This window comes from Pteropus vampyrus, unplaced genomic scaffold, assembly GCF_000151845.1.
Source record: "Pteropus vampyrus isolate Shadow unplaced genomic scaffold, Pvam_2.0 Scaffold70, whole genome shotgun sequence".
Lineage (NCBI taxonomy): Eukaryota > Metazoa > Chordata > Mammalia > Chiroptera > Pteropodidae > Pteropus > Pteropus vampyrus.
Genome location: NW_011888851.1, coordinates 1,680,022 through 1,699,249, shown reverse-complemented (window position 1 = coordinate 1,699,249; position 19,228 = coordinate 1,680,022). Strand labels below are relative to the sequence as shown.

General features: G+C 32.7%; 1 protein-coding gene across 14 annotated transcripts in view; it reads left to right on the top strand.

The window, feature by feature from the left end:
* Nucleotides 1-19,228, top strand: part of CEP290 (centrosomal protein 290) — an 86,931-nt gene that overhangs the window by 65,914 nt on the left and 1,789 nt on the right. For 13 of the 14 annotated variants that reach the window (XM_011361743.2, XM_023531547.1, XM_023531546.1 and 10 more), the window contains 11 exons: nt 778-923; nt 1,261-1,416; nt 4,393-4,516; nt 9,081-9,215; nt 10,373-10,459; nt 11,859-12,023; nt 12,537-12,659; nt 13,617-13,789; nt 14,649-14,790; nt 15,767-15,840; nt 16,432-16,526. In XM_011361743.2, coding sequence (XP_011360045.1) covers nt 778-923; nt 1,261-1,416; nt 4,393-4,516; nt 9,081-9,215; nt 10,373-10,459; nt 11,859-12,023; nt 12,537-12,659; nt 13,617-13,789; nt 14,649-14,790; nt 15,767-15,840; nt 16,432-16,526 — 1,420 coding nt within the window. Of the gene's footprint in view, nt 1-777; nt 924-1,260; nt 1,417-4,392; nt 4,517-4,983; nt 7,575-9,080; nt 9,216-10,372; nt 10,460-11,858; nt 12,024-12,536; nt 12,660-13,616; nt 13,790-14,648; nt 14,791-15,766; nt 15,841-16,431; nt 16,527-19,228 lie in introns of those variants that run through there. The other variant, XM_011361748.2, reaches the window with a different exon arrangement.

The following is a 19,228-nucleotide window of genomic DNA, read 5'->3' as shown; positions in this document are numbered from 1 at the left end:
CTTTGCTCAAATAATTATGAACAGAATTTTTAGCTATATGAATGTCTAGTAACAATTTGAAAGTTGTTCAGTACATGGATTGTTCTGTACTTTCCTTAGGAACTTTATCTCAATTATAGCAAGCCATGACACCTACTTCTGAAAGGCCCTAGTTCTCTCTCCACCTGCCAAACACTATCACCAGCTAACATAATTTTTCTTTTCTTGTTTTTCGTCTATATTGTGCTCCCTTTCCCTAATGCACTCACCTAGCCAACATAAACTAGACTTCTAATTCCATGAAGACAGAGTTTCCTGTTTGGTTTATTCATTGCTTTTATTCCTAGTGTCACATGGTTAGCACAAAATAAATATCTGTTGATTAAGAGAAGTAATATATACTGATGATTTGAAAGGTCCCTGATGTTAGGAGATTGCTATGGGGTGACAAAATTGGGTTGGTCATTTATACATATAGAGTCTTTGTTAGAAGCTTACTGTAGTCGTGAACATCTATATTAAAATCTTAATGTAAAGTCTTCCTTAAGGGTATTGGTATTAGTCCAAACTGTTTTCCAGAATTCCATTTGTCAAGTTATAGAATACAGAATACTTAAACTGAAGGGCATTTTTGCTAATAGCTTGGCATGCCTCAAGATTGTAGAAGTTAGAACCTATTTACTGATTTTTTAGGAAATATTGTTTAACCATTGTTATAGTGAATTGTAATTGATAACTCTTGAAATGGAATTAAAAATAATATTGGTAATTTTCTTCCTCCTTTATTATTATTTACAGAGTGCTAGAGAAGAATTAATTAGGTGGGAAGAAGGTAAAAAATGGCAAAGCAAAATAGAGGGAATTCGAAACAAGTTAAAAGAGAAAGAAGGGGAAGTCTATATTCTAACAAAGCAGTTGAATACTTTGAAGGATCTTTTTGCCAAGTAAGTTTAATATAAACCTAATTAATTATGTGTAAAGTCTTTAATTGACTTGGAAGACATAATTTTGTTACACTTGATAACAAAAAATTTCCTAGTTTCAATTATCATTTATTATCTATGATTCCCTTTTTTTCTTTCTTGAAAATGTGTTTTAAATATATTTTAACAATTTATAAATGGAGTTTCCTATAATTTTCAAATAAGTTAGCTCATAGCAAATATAGAATGATCTAATTTTTTGAATATTGGTCTTGTAATGAGTAAGCTGCAATTTAATAAACTGAACAAGCCAAACGGTGGATGATATAGTTTAATGCTTCTATATTAAATCCCACAGAGCTGATAAAGAGAAACTTACCTTGCAGAAGAAACTAAAAACAACTGGCATGACTGTTAATCAGGTTATGGGAGTGCGAGCTTTGGAGTCAGAAAAAGAGTTGGAAGAATTAAAAATGAGAAATCTTGAGTTAGAAAACGACGTATCATATATGAGGTAAGGTATTATATGAAAATATGCTGTCCATTATAATGAGAGAAAACTGGTTGACCGTAGAAACTGATATAATAAACGTGTTATTTTAAGCTTGGGTTGATCACGTTTTCATGTGTGTTGAAATAGTCCTCTTTCTTTGTATGCTACATAATTCTGTTGTATTCTTGAACTTTTGAATATTATGGTGTATGACTCTGGATCTTGGTTAAAATCTATGGGAAAATATAGATATTTTCGTTTTAGCCGGCAGTTGGTCTGGATAGGTTCAGTCCTCGAGTTCCAACCTGTTTTCTGTGGGCTATGATTCCAATATCAGTTTTATTTCAAAGCCTTTACAATACTATTCACATCTGTTCTGTCTTTGTACCTCCCAACTGACAGTCTGGTATGTGGGCCATTAGTTTTTTCTGTTAATTCAGTTTTCAGAGTCTTTGGTATTCTGATAAGATCAGATCCATACATTCACAGCTCAAGGGTAAGCCCAGAAGTTCATAAACAACTTTATAGTTGTTTGAGCTCCTCCCTATCTGCAATATCCCTGATACTTTCTATTCCCCTTTTGGTGCTTTGAACCAAATCTAACACTTTAGCTACCCTGTTATACTGTGCACTTCAGCATGTTTGCACACATTTGCAGCCAAGCAAACAACAGGAAGGTGGAAAAGGGGTGAGGGGAAGTAGCAAAACTACTTTCACCCTACACTCTTACCAATCACAGCTCTACTAGTTAGAGAAGATGATTCCCCTCTCTGAAAATTTTGCTTCCTTTGGGTTCCCATTGCTGTCTCTGACACTGCCTATGGGATTGCTTGAGGGTTGGGCTATGGAAAGAACAGAAGAAAAAAATAATGAGGGATATTTGCACCTTCTATACTAGAATTTTCAGGCTTTCCTAGAGCTCCTCCCTCAGCAGTCATACTTATTTAATGTTTCAAGTGATGTTGTGTTCAGGCTAGTAAATACTGGAGGAAAAGAAAAGAAATTCACCACCTGTTTAGTGATACTTCAGATTCTGGTATTTTGTCCCAGTCTGTAAACTATTTACTTCTCAGAGTCCTCAAGTAGATGCTCCATGCATTTGGGAGAGGCAAGACTGGATGCATTTAGTCCAGTGTACCTGGAACCAGAACCCCCTATGTCATTTCTTTAGCAGAGCCTTTGAGATTTTCTTGTTTTGCTATCTCTTTCGAAGCTTTGTCTTCTGACATAGTCATGCAAAGCAAAATAAAATCATGTCCTAACAATAGCAATTAAATTCTGTGTAATTTTCTATTTCATTCATTTCTTCGTAGATAAATTAGATTATTTTTACCTAATTTGTTTCTTCCTCTTCTAAGTGATTACAAATGATCTGTAATAATGTTAATGTTCATCGTCAATATCTGGTACTACTTATTATATTTGGATATGAGGAAACTTACTGTTCTTAAATGTATTATAGTTTGTTTTCCTTTCTATTAATTTTCAAAGATTACCATTAGTGCTTCTTTATTAATGTATGCTGTTGTGGCAATATTAATGTAATATGAACATATGAACCTCAGCTCCTTTAGAGGAACACTCATCAGAGTCTAAGTTAAATTCCAACTCCTTTCTTTTAAAGTCAGTTTCTTAAATCCTTCAGAATTTTTCTTGATGGAGATGGAAAAAGATGACTGAAAAATTCTTCTTTCTTTTGACATCTATTTATATATAGTTACTATCTGATCCTAGTGGTGGCTCCTTCCCTCCTTTTTTTTTTTTTCTTAGTCTAAATATATATTCAGAGCAAAACTAAACCCTTTTCTCCTATTCTCCTTTGCAGTTTTCAGAGGGATCAAAATATTTGTTTTGCACCTTCTAATTCTTTCAATGGTTTAATTGCTCTTTTTTTCCCTCTAATAATGTGAATCTTTGTGGGCTAAAGTATTTGGAAAAGACTTTATAAAAGAGATTGAACTCATATTCTGTCAGTGCAAGTGTAAATTTCTGAATTTTATGAATCAAATCTAGATACTGAAAGGAGGAAGGACATTCCAAGAAAGCAGAACCCTTGCAGAGACATAGAGGCAGGAATAAATCATTTATGAGTAAGAGTGTGTTATTTGCCCTCGTAAAGGAAGACTTCTGGACAATTAGGTTGAACTGTCAGAAGGTCTGGCAGACCACATAGATGAGTGTAGGCTTGAAGTAACAGATTATTATCTGTCACAAGAAAGAGCCTTTTTAAATCTTTGAGCTTCTTGAGAAGCACATGGATGTTAGTGAAATTATTATATAATGTTTTTAAAAGAATGAGTATTTTACCATTTAATCTCACTTATATGTGGACTCTAAAAAACAACAAAAACAGAAACAGACTCATAGATACAGAGAACCAACTGATGGTTGGTTACCAGATGGGAGGGTTTTAGGAGACTGGGTGAAAAAGGTGAAGGGATTCAGAAGTACAAATTGGTAGCTACAAAATAATCGCAGGGATGTAATATACAGCATAGGTACTGTAGTCAATAATATTGTAATAACTATGTGTAGTGCCAGGTAGGTACTAGACTTATTGGGTGGGTCACTTCATAAATTATATAAATGTCTAACCACTAATATAAAATATTATTGAATGTTAACTCTAATTTTAAAAAATGCAAAATAAAGCCATGAAAAAAAAAAAGAGTGGATATTTTAATTCAGCTACCTTATACAATTTCATGTAAATACATGCATGTTCTTTAAAAATGTTGATGTAGTTCTGTAAGTTAAAATACACTTTTTTAACTCATAGTTTAAAGAAGCCCTGCAATGAATCATCCATAGAGAATCTTTTTATGATATAGTTATGGCCTAATTTAATTATTGTAAAGTTTGCAAGTTTTGTAGAATTTAAAGTAAATATAGTGTTAATAAATACATTACATATTTTTTCTTTCTTGTATCTTAATATAGTAAAACAGGGAAAAATTGAAGTTTGTGTAGTAAAGAGTCTGTGGTTATTGTTTATAGGACCCATCAAGCTCTTCCTCGAGATTCTGTTATAGAAGATTTACGTTTACAAAATAGATACCTCCAAGAAAAACTTCATGCTTTAGAAAAACAATGTTCAAAGGATACATATTCTGGGCCTTCAGTAAGTGTACATCTTTTCATTTTTCTGTTTTAAAGTTTAGAAATGAAATAAATTTCTACCTTTATCTGGTCAAAACCTGTAGGTCCTTGTCCTTAAAATTAATGCAATAAGTTCAACTTTTATTTTGACTAGGTAGTGATGTATATTATTTTCTTTAATCTTACTTATATAATAACAGTAAACGTAAGATTTCTATGCTTTGCATAAAACTTCATTACAAATGATTTCTAGAAATTTTAAATGCAGTTGCCATGAGTTTTGCCCTGGCAAGAAATAAGTAGATAAAATAGGAAAATATGTTATAATATGTTATAGCATTATTTACATCAAATGTGTGCTGTTTCTAGTTTTTCTTTATAGAGTCATTAATGTAAAATTGTGTGTTGTATCTTATTTAAGTCACTTAGTGTGTGTATTTTCGTTATTTTTTTCTTCTTTTCATGTTTTTTCTCTTCTGCTTCAAGCAGAATCTGTTATGTGACACAACTCCGCTTACCAGTGTTAATAAATACAGGCATAATAGTTTTCACAAAAGGAACACTTTACATAGGAACAAAAGAAAACCCATGACAGTGCTCAGAATTAAAAATGAGAAGGGAATAGTAGCCACTGACAACTTAAATTATCAGGTACCTAGAAATATTCTGCAGTATTACCATAATGAAGAAAAAAACAAAGCAGAAGATACTGTACATCCTACTGAATTAAATACATCTGAGGCAAGACCAAACAGTAAATCAAGTCCATTTAGGCCAACTAATGGTACATTGGCAGATTTTAACTCCAATTTTGAAAATGAACCAGATCTTGAAATTGAGAAAATTAATCAAGACTATTGTGAAAATAATAAGCAGGAATGTCAAAACAAGGACAAGAATGAGCTAGGCAAGGATGAGAAAGAAAAGGGACACATAGCTGAAGATGTAAGTCACAACGGCCACGTGGATCCAGAAGAATCCTCTGGGGAGAACCATGATTATGGCACAGTTGCTGCTGCAGTGAATCAGTTTGCTAAGGAGGCTGCGCAGGCAAACTCTGAAACTGATGCACCAGTCCAGCCAAGAAATGACGTGTCACAGGTTTGAGTACATGGCAGTCTTTTATTTCTTTGTTAGCTGAGTTTTCTTATAGCAAGTAGTATATGTATGTAGTGCAAATGGGAAAAAATTGTGTAGGATTTGTAAGAAATATTTACTGTTAATAAACTTGTCCTTAAACTCTAACATTTGACTAGTACTTACAAAATTAGTGGTTATACATTTCTAAATTCATTTTAGTACTCTGTTTTACTATTGATGCTCACTTAATATGATTAGATAACAAAATAACAAAAATTAGAAGTGTTTGCAATTATATTTTGTGTATATATATATGATGAAAATATTCATCTTCTCCAAAAGCTTGTAAATTGATGAATATCTTAAATTTGTTGTGTTTTCTGTTCTAATCTTCATTCAACATTTAATGTGTATCATATACAAGGACATAATATGAGAAAAATTGTTTCTAGTTGGAAAAGAGATGAATTCTGTTTTTAAGTATACTAAATTTCAGGTGTTTGTGTTCATACCTTATGTATAAGACATAGAGTTTTAAAGAGTTTGAGAAAGTAGGCTAGAGATTGGAAGTTTACCAACTGGAGAATGAAGGCTAGGATTTGATCAGTTTGTGTATCTGGTAAACAAGCAGTCTAAGATGTAAATGTATCTACAATGAAAGATGTAAATACAATGAAATGTTCTGCTCTTTTGGTATTAGTGTTGTGTTTGATGCATCAGAGTTGTAAAGAAGGATGAAAACTAAGATCTTGGGTTGAACCAGGGAAGGGGTCTCTGGAGATGTGAGATTAGGTAAAGTGTTGCCGAGTAAAGTTAGATTGGAGGAGAATTAAGATGAGTTGATAAAGAAGTAGAACACTGTAGTTAAAAAATTCTGCTGGGGATAGGAAAGCAGGAAGAATAAAATAAATTGTAGAATTAAATGGTGGTTTTTCCAGTTATAGAATGTGTGCATATATGCCGGCAAACAACTTATAATAGAAAATGAACCTTAAGAAGAATGAAAAAGCCCTGAAACTCAAAAAAACTAATTTTCATCATATAAATTTCACATATAGAATAATGTTAGGAGTATCTCTGGAGGAGTTAAAATCCTTTGATTAAATCATTCCACTAATCTTTGAATTTGTAATGTATGCTTAGGGTGTTTAAAGTTTTAGAAATGCATAAAAATATATTGTTAAAAACTGAATAAGTTCATAGAAAATATAGTTACAATATTTTTGCTGATAAAATATAGGTATAATTAGAATATTTCATATGTAGATTTTAACATGATGTGATGAGAGGGAACTTTAAGCACATATATCATATAACTGACTTCAAAAGAATCGGGAAAAAAATCAGGGATGGCAAATTATCGGAGTATGATGCTTACATTGAAACTCGGACTGCTCCAAAGTTATAATTTAAAAATGGTATGTATCTATGGAAAAGAAAACTCTAATATAATGAAACAAAATGTTGACTGTAAAATGTTTGAAAATATCTAATAGACCAAATACTATAGGTATGATTGTAATCATTATGATTGTCAGAGATACTGGACCCATGGTCCTCTGAATATATAATATAAAGTAATATTAGAGAATATTCATTGGGTATTATATCAGCTACTATGTAATGCTTTACATATGTTAAAATTAAATGGCACTTTCAAAATGTAAAATAATACACATTTCAGGTACTTAATTAGTAGAAAATGAAAAGATATATATTTTTCCTACTTATAGACAGTGGCCAAACTTTTAAAATCAGTCTTAAAAAAATGAGTCCTATTCATGCTTTCAAATATTCCAAGTTGACATCACAACAACCTTTATCCTAAATGATAAACTTTTTATGTACAGAGTGGTATCAATAAAGTGGTGTTCGTTTACAAAAAAAAAAAATTAGAGATGTTTGTTCACCTTAGAAATTTCTAATGCAGCATGATGTAAAATCTCACTACAAGTAAAATTTCACTGTGGTAAATATCAATAAAAATTTGTTAAACGATGCTGTGTGAGATTCTAGTGTACAAGTTCCTTCACTGGTCTTTTTGCCATGTATTATAATAGGTGCTTTTTTCTGAAGAGAAAAGGGAGCTTACATGTATTGCCATCTATGTTTTATTAGACGCTGTGCCTACATTTAATTTTCACAATACTTTGCAGAATATCATTCGTATTTTACATGAGAAGCTTGGAGAATAAGTAACATCTCTAGTGATCAGGGAGATGGAGAACAGGATTTAAATGCAGGTCTAACTCTACAGTTTATGAACTTACTATGTACATACTACTTTTGGTCATTTTACATTATGGTACAAAATCAGACGTTTGCTCCCAATTGAAATCAAATAGAATTTACCTTTTTTCTTTATTCTTTCCACCTGAGATACTCCAGTCACCTAAGTCTTCAAAACATCAACTAAAATTGAACATTTAAATGTTAAAAGAAAATGAATGAAAGTAACTTAATTCTTATTTCATCCCATTTTCCAGGTTTATAATGCTTCTTTTCCCCACTAGATAATAAGTAATTGAGAATTCGAGGCTTCTCACTTTATAGAAAAAAGTAGTCAAGCACAGATTTCTCTTTCACGTAATCTGTAATTTAGAATGAGAAGTAAAATCGAACATAAATAATAACCCAAAATGGATTCTTGCCAAGAGAAATACAAATATAATGTTACTGTATTTCAGAGGAGTTACTGATTACTGTAGCTCAAAGAATGAGGAAAAACTTTTTGAAGGAGGAAAGAATTGAGGCTTGTGTGTATTAGTTTGCTATGGCTGCCATAACAGAGCATCATAGATTTGATGGCTGAAAACAAATTTATTCTCACATTTCTAGAAGCTAGAAGTTCAAAATCAAGGTATCAGCAAGGTCGATTCCTTCTTTAGGCTGTGAGAGAAGTATCTGTTCCAGGCCTCTCTTGTTATCTTGTACATAACCCTCTTCCTGTGTATTCATATTGTCTCCCTTTGTTACATGTCTTTGCATCCAAATTTCCCTTTTGTTTAAGAACACCAGTCATTGGATTAGGGTGCACCCTATTTTTTTAACTTGATTATCTCTGAAAAGACCCTATCTTAAATAAGGTCATTCTGAGGTAGTGAGAGTTAGGATTCCACCGTATGAATTTGGGAGTGGGGTTGGGGGTGAAGCATAATACAATCCATAACAGATAACAATTATACTTTATTTTTAGACTAAAAAAAAAAAAACAAATTACATTTGTCATTACGAGAGTATATATGGAGGCCATTATATGTGTGGACATTATTGTTATAATAGACTTTGCTTTCTATATTAGTTAAAATACTACATTACTTTTTCTACTGCAAGTTTTATATTCCAACTTATTTATTTTTGGTTGTTTTCTCTAGAGCTCTCCAATTTTCTCATATTTCTTTGACGAAAATTATTCCATTTTAGCATAGTGTTTTCTTATTCAGTATGTCTTCTGCAGCTTTTATTTATTAAACCTTAAAAATATTCCTAACTTCATTTTCCTGAAGACTTCAGAAATAGAATCTGATGATCATTGGCAAAGAGAACAGGAGCTTCAGAAGGAAAACTTGAAGTTGTCATCTGAAAATATTGAACTAAAATTTCAGCTTGAACAAGCAAATAAAGATTTGCCAAGATTGAAGGTAAATTTAACGTTCTTTATTATAGTTAGGAAATCTAATGCCTGAAAATCTTTTTCTCCCTGCTTGTTATGCTTACCATATTAGTTTATGAAGAAGTCAAAAACTCATATTTATAAAGTAACATGGTAGTGCTATACTATCTACATTTTTTCATTTAACAATTGTTTGTTGAGGCCTGCTTGTGTCAAGCACTCTTCTAGGTGCCGGGAAACAGCAATGAAATAAATTCTTGCACTCATAGAACTTATATTCTAATGGAGAAGGCTGATAAACAAGTCAAAATATAGTATGCTAAGTGCCACGGAGAAAAAGCATGATTGGCATGAAGGGGCTGTACGTGTGTCATGTGGGGTTATGGGAACTGCTGTTTAAAATAAGGTAATAAGGGGAAAGGTTTCTTAATATCATGACATTTTAGCATCTATAGGAGACAGGGATGGAAGCAGGTCGTGCAAATACTAGAGTTCCAGACAACAGACATAATCAAATGCAAATGCCCTGAGGCAGAGGATGATTGGTGTATTTCACTAACAATTGTCACACCTTAAAATATTAGGCTATCTCTTAAAAAATTAAGTCTTTAAATTAAAACTATATTAGGATAATTGTCTCTTTTAGAAATTTTACTTTGACATTTATAAAGTTTATCTTTAGTTTTCCAAAACTTTTCTATCCTATTTATGAGAATCTTTTTTTTCTCTTGGCTGGCTAATTGTTTCAGTTCTGTTTTCTAACCTAGAATATTAGCAATCTGTTCATTCCAGTGGTAATCGTATAATTATTTTCCGCTTTTCATTCTGAGTTTTGCACTGCTAGAACCAGTGTGTGAAGTTCAGTTTGTTTCTCCATACCATATGGGTCAGGATCTACATATGTAATTTATGGTACGGTTAAAATCAGAGTCTTAAACTCAAATTTATATTATATATTAAGGCAACAGTGTGGAAAACATGTCTTGAAAATCATATACAAAATATTCTTGTATTTATATACTTTAAGTCAACATTTGTCTTTGTTCACAATCCTCCTTGTTGCTCTGCAGACTCATTGGTAAGTTTGGCTAATTGAAGAGATTGCAGGTTCAGGTGAATTGTTTCTTTCTTTTCAAATAGCTATAACTATGTTAAATTGTTAACATATTTGCTTTAATTTTATAGAATCAAGTTAGAGATTTGAAGGAAATGTGTGAATTTCTTAAGAAAGGAAAAACAGAAGTTGAGAGGAAACTTGGCCATGTTAGAGGGGTATGTGAGAATATGCCATATATTTATTTTGGTTTCAGAACTGATAAGCTAGAAAAGAAAAATAAGTTTAGATACATCATAACAGTAGTGATATGCTTTTACTAGTGTCTACAGTTTCAGTTTTTATTCTGCTACATCTACAATGTAAAACATTTAAGCTTTTCTCTGTTTCAAGTTAATGTATTTTATCATCTGTCATACCTTATATGCATTTTATTTCACTTGGGCTCCACATTATCTTTTTTTGTTGCATGTCTCTCTACACATTGAAAACATTTAACTTTCAGGAATCTGCCTTCTGTTCATTGAGGTAACTACTAAGTGCTTCTTGGTCCAATTCTAACATTTTGTAACTATATGTATGATGTCCATGGCAACTCTGTAAATAGGTTTCTCTTTTAGTTCCATGTTATCTTGTATTCACTTTTTTCAATGAATAAATGTTGCTTATGAGGTCAAGACCAGTAATTTAAGCCCCTGTTGATCTCTTGTTGTTAAGTGGCACAAGTGGAAGTAATCATAATGACAAAAATTTTTCAAGTAATAACATTAAATATATCTTATTTTTACCAAAAAAAAAATATTGAGTGTTACCAGAAAAGTATTTAGGACATATATCTTGTTGATAGTCAGCAACATTCATTTCACAAATAATCTATTTGTTAATTTACTTTTTTATCTAAGTTTATTATGAAAGCATACAGCATTAAAATTAGGTAAAAGTTTATATTTTGAGGTTATTCATTGCACAGTATGAATACTGACTAAAATGTCAAAAACAAAGTTATTTGACTTCACTTTTGAAAAACTTTTTATTTTAAATTATAAACAGTTAAACTTATTAATTGGTGCCCCATCTCTTTTGATAACTTTATAACAGGTTTTTTATTTTAGAAGTCTCTTCTATTTATATTGGACAGAAACTTAATTTCTAATCAATGACTATTAAAGAAAATTACCTCTATTATGTTGCAATTCAAATTCAATAACTCATGATCTCTTTAAAGACACAATTTTTCTTTCGTGATTTTATTTCATATAAAGAAAACTCTGGTATACTGGAATTAACATTAGTTAGCTAAATAGAATATTTAGGTTCTTGGGTTTATTCATTTGCAACAGACATCAAAGCTAGAATACCTGATCTGTTACTTAGTAGCTTCATGACTTCAGGAATATCAAATTCTTTGAGTCTTGATATTCTAGTATTTAAAGTGAGAATTATACTTCCTAAATCATAGGGTCATTATAATGATGGCTTGAAGTAATACAAGCTTTGGTTTCAAGTGTTAGGAATCAAAAATATGAGTATAATAATGAACCTGCTATATTGTTGGTACTTTATATTATACGCTCTAAAATATTTGATTAAATAAAAAGTTAACATATTCTTTTGTAGTCTGGTAGAAGTGGAAAGACAATCCCAGAACTAGAAAAAACCATTGGTTTAATGAAAAAAGTAGTCGAAAAAGTTCAAAGGGAAAATGAACAGTTGAAAAAAGCATCAGGAATACTGACCAGTGAGAAAATGGCTAATATTGAGCTGGAAAATGAAAAATTGAAGGTAATATTTTAAATGTGATCCTTTGTATGTACTATTTTACTTCATAATTTTTATTTTTTAGGAAAATTTTAAATATACTCAAACTATATAAAATAGCTTTAATGGATGAGTCAATATTTTACACATATTGGACACTAAGAGTAGTTAGAGTTGCTCGACTTGGTCATATTATTATTTCTTGACCAATGGTTCTTACTCTGGCAGCATAAAATAATTACCTGTATCTGCTTTTTTAAATATAGGTTCCTAAGTCCCCAGTCCTGAGATTAATTAGATTTCTCTGGGGTGGGTCCTACCATAGGTATTGGTATTATTTATTTTTTAGTCATTAGATCATTCTAATGTGTAGCCAGGGTTGGAAACCTCTGCTGTAGATGACCAGTATTAGACAGAAGACTTTAATTCTACTTATATCAAATATGATTTTTACAACTACTTTGAATTAAGTTTTATAAGTTTACAACATCATCTTTTATTTCATTGTTTTGATAACATAGGTTTTTTTTTTACTAGGCTGAATTAGAAAAACTTAAAGTTCATCTTGGACGACAGTTGAGCATGCACTATGAATCCAAGACCAAAGGCACAGAGAAAATTGTTGCTGAAAATGAAAGGCTTCGTAAGGAACTTAAAAAAGTATGACTGTTATTAGTGATTATAATTATTGTTATGCTAATTAACTAATACACCTTGAAAAAAACAAATGAAAACATTGATGAGCATGTTTATTCAGAGTAGATATTAAAGGATTTAGGAATCATGTTTTCATGCCTGCCATCTGTTTACCATGAGGAACATTAAAAATAAAAAATTAATTAAGAAGCAGTATAATGTAGAAGGTACATGGCTGGGATTCACATCTAGCTCTGTCACATTCTAGACATGGTAACTAGGTCAGGCTACTAACTTCTCTCTATCCCCAGTTTCCCCATCTATAAAACTGGGAATAGTACGTGTATTTCACAGAGCTGCTATAAGGTATATGTTGTTAGTATTTGTACACATGACCTAGAACAATGTCTGATGTACAGTAAGGAGTGTATGAAACTGTTTTGTTAAACAAACAGTAAGATTCTAAGGGGTAATATATATTACTTGTCCAGACAAATAGGCATTATTTATATGGATGACCCAGTGAATAAATTGAAGTTAATATTTTTAAACTAGTTATCTGAACCTACTGTGCTTTAAATGTGGATGTTGAATAGTGAAAATAATCTGTAGTACTTACACAGAGTTTGTGCTTATAGGTGGGTCTCTAAGTATTAGAGTCAAAACAAAACTAAAGACACAAACTATCCCATTATTCTGTAAATATTACAAAGATGACAAATTTAAAGTGACCAAATAAAATGACAAATTTAAACTAGAGTAAAATACTTGTAAATATATTTTTCTAATTAGATCTGTTGTTCTAATTATTATATTGCTGTTTCAGAGTAAAGGAAACATTGGATTTTAATTGGAATTTTAATCAGCATTTAGAACTTGATTACTTTTTTCCTAATTTATAGTGATAATTTTGAATGTATTACATCTATGACAGCATTGTTATGTTTTACCATAATATACTAATTTAGTTTTTAATGATAGGAAACTGAAGCTGCAGAGAAATTGCGGATAGCCAAGAATAATTTAGAGATATTAAATGAGAAGATGACAGTTCAACTAGAAGAGACTGGCAAGAGATTACAGTTGGCAGAAAGTAGAGGTCCACAGCTTGAAGGTGCTGATAGCAAGAGCTGGAAATCAATTGTAGTTACAAGGTAAGAATAAATAGTTTAAAACTTGCACAAAGTTTAATCAGTTCTAATTCAGCCATTATTATTTTGACAGAATATAACACTATTCTGATTAACTTAGTCTTTCCTGATGAACTGTTTGGTTGTTTATTTTACCATGATACTTATTCTTTTCTTGTCCTAGCATTGCCAGTCTTTTTTCTTCCTTAAAGTGTTTGACTAGTTTGGGTGGCAGGGCATGGGACAGAGGAGAGCTGGAACTGGGCTGAGGGTATTGGAGCTGGGTGGGCATCATGAAGCTGCTGTCATCCATGAGCCTGGACTGATGGTGCCCAGCTTCTCCTGGGTGCTGCATTTGTCCAGCTACAACTCACCTTTTTTTGTGTTCATTTTGTACAAGAATAAGCCAGGCACAATTGAGCTGTCTGTTGCACTCTGTGACATACAGGATCTGGGCTGTGCTAAAATTTTAGTGTTACATTCTGGACAACTTGTTCTTCAAATAACCCCAATGAGACAACTTCAGCAACAGCTTTAATGTCTTACTGGCTTCTGCTTTCTGGCACTTGATTTTCTCCCATTCCATGAACCTTTTCTACAAATATGTGCGATCCTGCCTGTCAAATAAACTCTGTGGCTATGAAAGGGGTGATGTTTACAACCCTAGGAAACACCAAAATCCTCTATTTTAATTGGCCTGTCTGTTAGGGATACATAGTCGTTCCTGTCACCTAATGCTAAATAAATACGTAGCAAAAGATTTGATGAGAAGAAACAGTATAATATTTTTTATATTATTTTTAGTGCAGTAATTTGAACTTTTAAATCAACAAGAGAAATTATTTTCCATGTCTATACCAATTATTTTCCTTTACACTTTTAGAATGTATGAAACTAAACTGAAAGAATTGGAAACTGATATTGCCAAAAAAACCCGAAGCCTTACTGATCTGAAACAGCTTGTGAGACAAGCAACAGAGAGGGAACAAAAAGTTAAGAAATACACTGAAGACCTCGAGCAACAGGCAAGTAATGTAATTTTTCTTGACATGTTAAATAATATATTATTTCTTAAGCGACTCCTTTGCCATGTCTTACATAAACTCTTGACTAATTTCTCCCCTGGAAGGCTCATCTAAATGAATAACACCAACACCTCCAACACTTCCAGTCTAGTCCATTCTAGCTTCTCTCATATACCTGAACCATTGCAGTAATTTCCTAACTAGTAGCCCTGCTTCCATTCTCACCTTGTTTCAACTCTTCCCTATCCCTGACCTGTTCTTCATATAGTTACCAAGTAATCCCTTTAAGGCATAAAGCAAATCATAGCAGTCCTATCCTTAGACTCTTCTAATGGTTCCCCATTACCCTGGAATAAAACTAAAATTCTTTTCCTAGCCAGTTAGGACCTACATGGTCTGGCATCTGGTTTCCTCCTTAGCTTCATCTTTACTTTACCCCTCATTCACAGTGTTCTAGCCACACTGACCTTTTTAGTCCTTTGAACAAACCAAACTATTCAGGCTTCAAGGCCTTGTACTTGTTTCCTTCGTTTAGAATAATATTCACCTAAATATTCTCATAGCTCACTCCCACACTCATGTCTCTACTTAAATGAAGCTCCTCAGACCTTTCCTAACCCTATACCACTAGCATTACTCGATAGCCCTTCCTTGCATCTGGCACTGTTATCATATCACATGTTCATCGTCATTCCTCACTAAAAATGTGAGGACCTTGGGAACATTCAGGAAGGGAGTTTGTTTCCCTCCTCCCTCTCCACACTGGTGTATCCTCTGTGCCTAGGACAATGCCTGGCATGCAGCAGTTACTCAGTAAATAATTGTTGAATGAATAATGAATAGAGGACATGATAGATGTATGCTCATGTGTGCTTTTGACAACCCAACTTTTAACATTATGCTTTACTGAAAATGTATCTTTATACAACCTCATATTTCTATGGCAAATTTTCTCTTCTTTTTATTGTGCCCAAAGATTGAGATTCTCAAACATATTCCTGAAGGTGCTGAGACAGAGCAAGGCCTTCAACGGGAGCTTCAGCTTCTTAGGTACATTATCTGTTGTTATGACAACTTTTTTCTCTTTTCTTTTTTATTATCTTTTAATGTAACCAGGTTTACTCTATCTAGAAAGATTTTTCAGCTTTGCTACCTAAAATGCTTATCATTTTTTGCTACTTAAAATGCTACCATTTTTTTACATGATGCTGGAAACAACAACAACAACAACAAAAAAACAGTAAACAACATCCTAATATAGGTGTCAGGTTTGTAATTTAGTTATTTAAACTTCCTTCATGGCATAGAATGTACTAAAACCCAAATTTCCCAGAGACTATTAATGAAAGAAAAAAAACAGTCTTTACTTCCAGGGTTCTGTGTAGCATACTCATGAGGCTCCGCTAATAACAGAACTACTCTTGAAAATGACATCAGGTCAGATTTTAAGAAAAACATTAAGAGTTTTGATTCCATGATCTCTCTTTGAGAATGGTATTATTGCAGCAGTAAGAGTATATGAGTAAATGTGTACTTTTATAAATATCAGCAATTTCTAAGCACTGTATAGTTCATAAGAAATGTCTATATAATTTGTGGAGCAATGCCTTTTTTTTTTAATACATTATCATTGTGTTCTAGATTAGCTAATAGTCAACTGGAAAAAGAAAAAGCAGAATTAATCCATCAGATAGAAGTACACAAGGACCAAAGTGGAGCTGAGAGCACCATCCCTGGTAATGCATTTTATAACATATTTATAGCATGTTAGCTAACACAAGTATTTGAATTAGGGTTTGCCTTTTTTGTTTGTTCAGATTTCTGCTGTCTTCCCATAAAGTTAAATCCCTGATATAAGTTTTTAGAGCTGTCTTTGTCCATGCAAAAATAACATTCCCATCGAGTCCCTTGTTTGTAGTATTGAGTAGCAAGTACTCAAGTGTTTTTCTTAGTTCCATATAGGTGTTACAGATTTTATCTTAACAAGTGCTAAGTGATGAATACTAGGTCTTTTGCTTTCTGTTTTTAAGTATAGACCCTTTTAAGCCCTTTGAACATTTTCTTCTAAATGTTGTCTTCTTAATTTAAAAACTAAATAAGTAAACAGAGCCTATATTCTTTTTTCCTTTTACAAAGTAAAAGAAATTGTCCTTTTACCCCCTTCCATTCACATTCAAGAGAAGTGATTACTAATCATTCCCGTTCCTGTGCTTATGTACGCATGTATACATACATACATAATTTATATGTACATACGTTCACACACACAATGAATAGTTGATCATCATTATTTGCAGATGCCTTATGAATTCACTTACTAAAATTTACCTGTAACCCCATAATCGGTACTCATGGTGCTTTTGTTAAAATACAGAGCAGTAAAAAATTTGTCTGACCCACTTTTTCCCAGATGAGCTCCAACAAGGTGAGGCTCTGCACTGTTTCAGCTTTCATACAGAAATGACCAGAGGATGGACATGAGGTGGCAGTGCAGCTTAGGGCAAGAAGCACTGGTTCTGGGGCCTTTTGGACTGGGTTTAAATCCCAATTCTGACACTTGTTAGTGGAGCAGCCTCAGGAGAGGAGAGTCACTTGACACTTCTGAACCTTGTATTTTCTTTTGTAAAAGAAAGAAAATAGAATCTACCAGGATGAGTTGTTTTCAGGATTTAAGAAATTTAATATATGTGTATGTATATGTGTATTATATACATGTGTATAGATATATATCTATCTCTACCTAGTAATCTTTTTCCCCAAGAGCAGTGGTTCAGTATTCACTAATTTATTGTTCTTGTTGACTTTATAGACCATTAACTACTGCAAATAAGGAGAATCAGTTGTTGGTACTGTTGTTTATTATATCGGATAGCCTGATGGAAATGCCAAATTCATAATGCTAAAGCATTATGCCAGTTTATATCTGAACAATATTTGACCATTTCATATAGCTTTTTCAGTATCCTACCATGTAGTCCTGTTGCTACTTTGTATTTAAGCTGTTATGTATGAGTTGTGCCACACACTATTCTAAGTGCCTCATAAGCCTTTTATAATTTCTTATAACCCTGTAAGGTGGTTACTGTTGTCTTCATTATACCTGAGATAAACAGATTCAAAGAGGTTATGTAACCTGTCCCCAAGATCACAACAGGCAAGAAAGTGGCAGAAGCAGGATGAAACCTAAATCTGGGAAACTCCACAGCTCCTTTCTATTCCCTATGCTACATTGCCTCTTCATGACTTAAAGTATATATAATCTCTCAACAGTACCTCTCATAGAAGCCAGCTTGGTATACTAGACTAGACACAGTACCAAAGACCTGTTAATGCCATTGACATTAGGCAGTCTCTTTCTAAAACTGATTCCTGAGAGGGAATTTCTGAATCCTCATATTCCTTATCTCCAGGAGATAAGGATACCTATCATACCTCAAAGATTTAAGGCTCAACATCAAACTAACTTTTATAAACCCTAAAGCACTCTTTAAATGTAAGTGGCCATTCAGCTGACTTGGAAGACGCTACACATTGCAACCTGTGTGACATACAGTGTCCCACTGATTAAGACATCAACTCTTAAACACTTATAGCGTCTAAGTGTTTAAGAATGAACTCTTAAAAACTCATTAACGCTTTCTGTAAAGGTGAGAGAAGTTTTGAAAAGTACAATTCTGCTGACTGAATTCCCATAAGATGAGGAAAATATTGCTTCTGTCCAACTTATAATTAGAGGATCATTTCAAAGGCAACATAATATACGTCCTGTCTCATTCATGAAAATGTGTTTGCTACCCATTATTTTCTCAAACTTTAGCATTAAAAGTTTTCCCCTCAATGGCTGTAAAAATTTGACCACATGACACATTATATGCAGTGTTTAAAGAAAATAGCAGACTAGCAATTAAAGCAAAAATACTATTTGCCCATTGATTCTCATAAAGTTAGAGCTATGTTAACTTGGAGTCAGGGGAGAGGTTGATCCATAAATTACACCAAAGCCCTTGTGCTGTTTGTATTCTTAACATTTTCCACCAAAGTATCAGGACTCATTCATGTTATCCATCCTGCTGAGCACATCTGTCACATAGTAATTAAACAATAAACGCATATTGACCTACATGGAATAGCCAGTGCTGTTGAGGAACAGGAGCATTTGGCCAGCTTATGGTTATGGTCGCTTACCTAAGTTTACTTATTTTTGTTGTACTTTTATTACTTATTTTCCAGGCGCTAGAATTTTTCTCTGGAAAATAATTTCTTCCATGTAAAAAATTAACCTTACACTTCTAATACCTAGCAGATACATTTTCTCTTTGCTATAGAATTACAATACCTAATAGAGGCAGCATATAGTATTCATAGCCTTAAGTGTTTTACCCATAAAAAGCCATTATTTTCCAGGCTCTAGTTTCATAAGTTTTCTCTTTATTTGCTA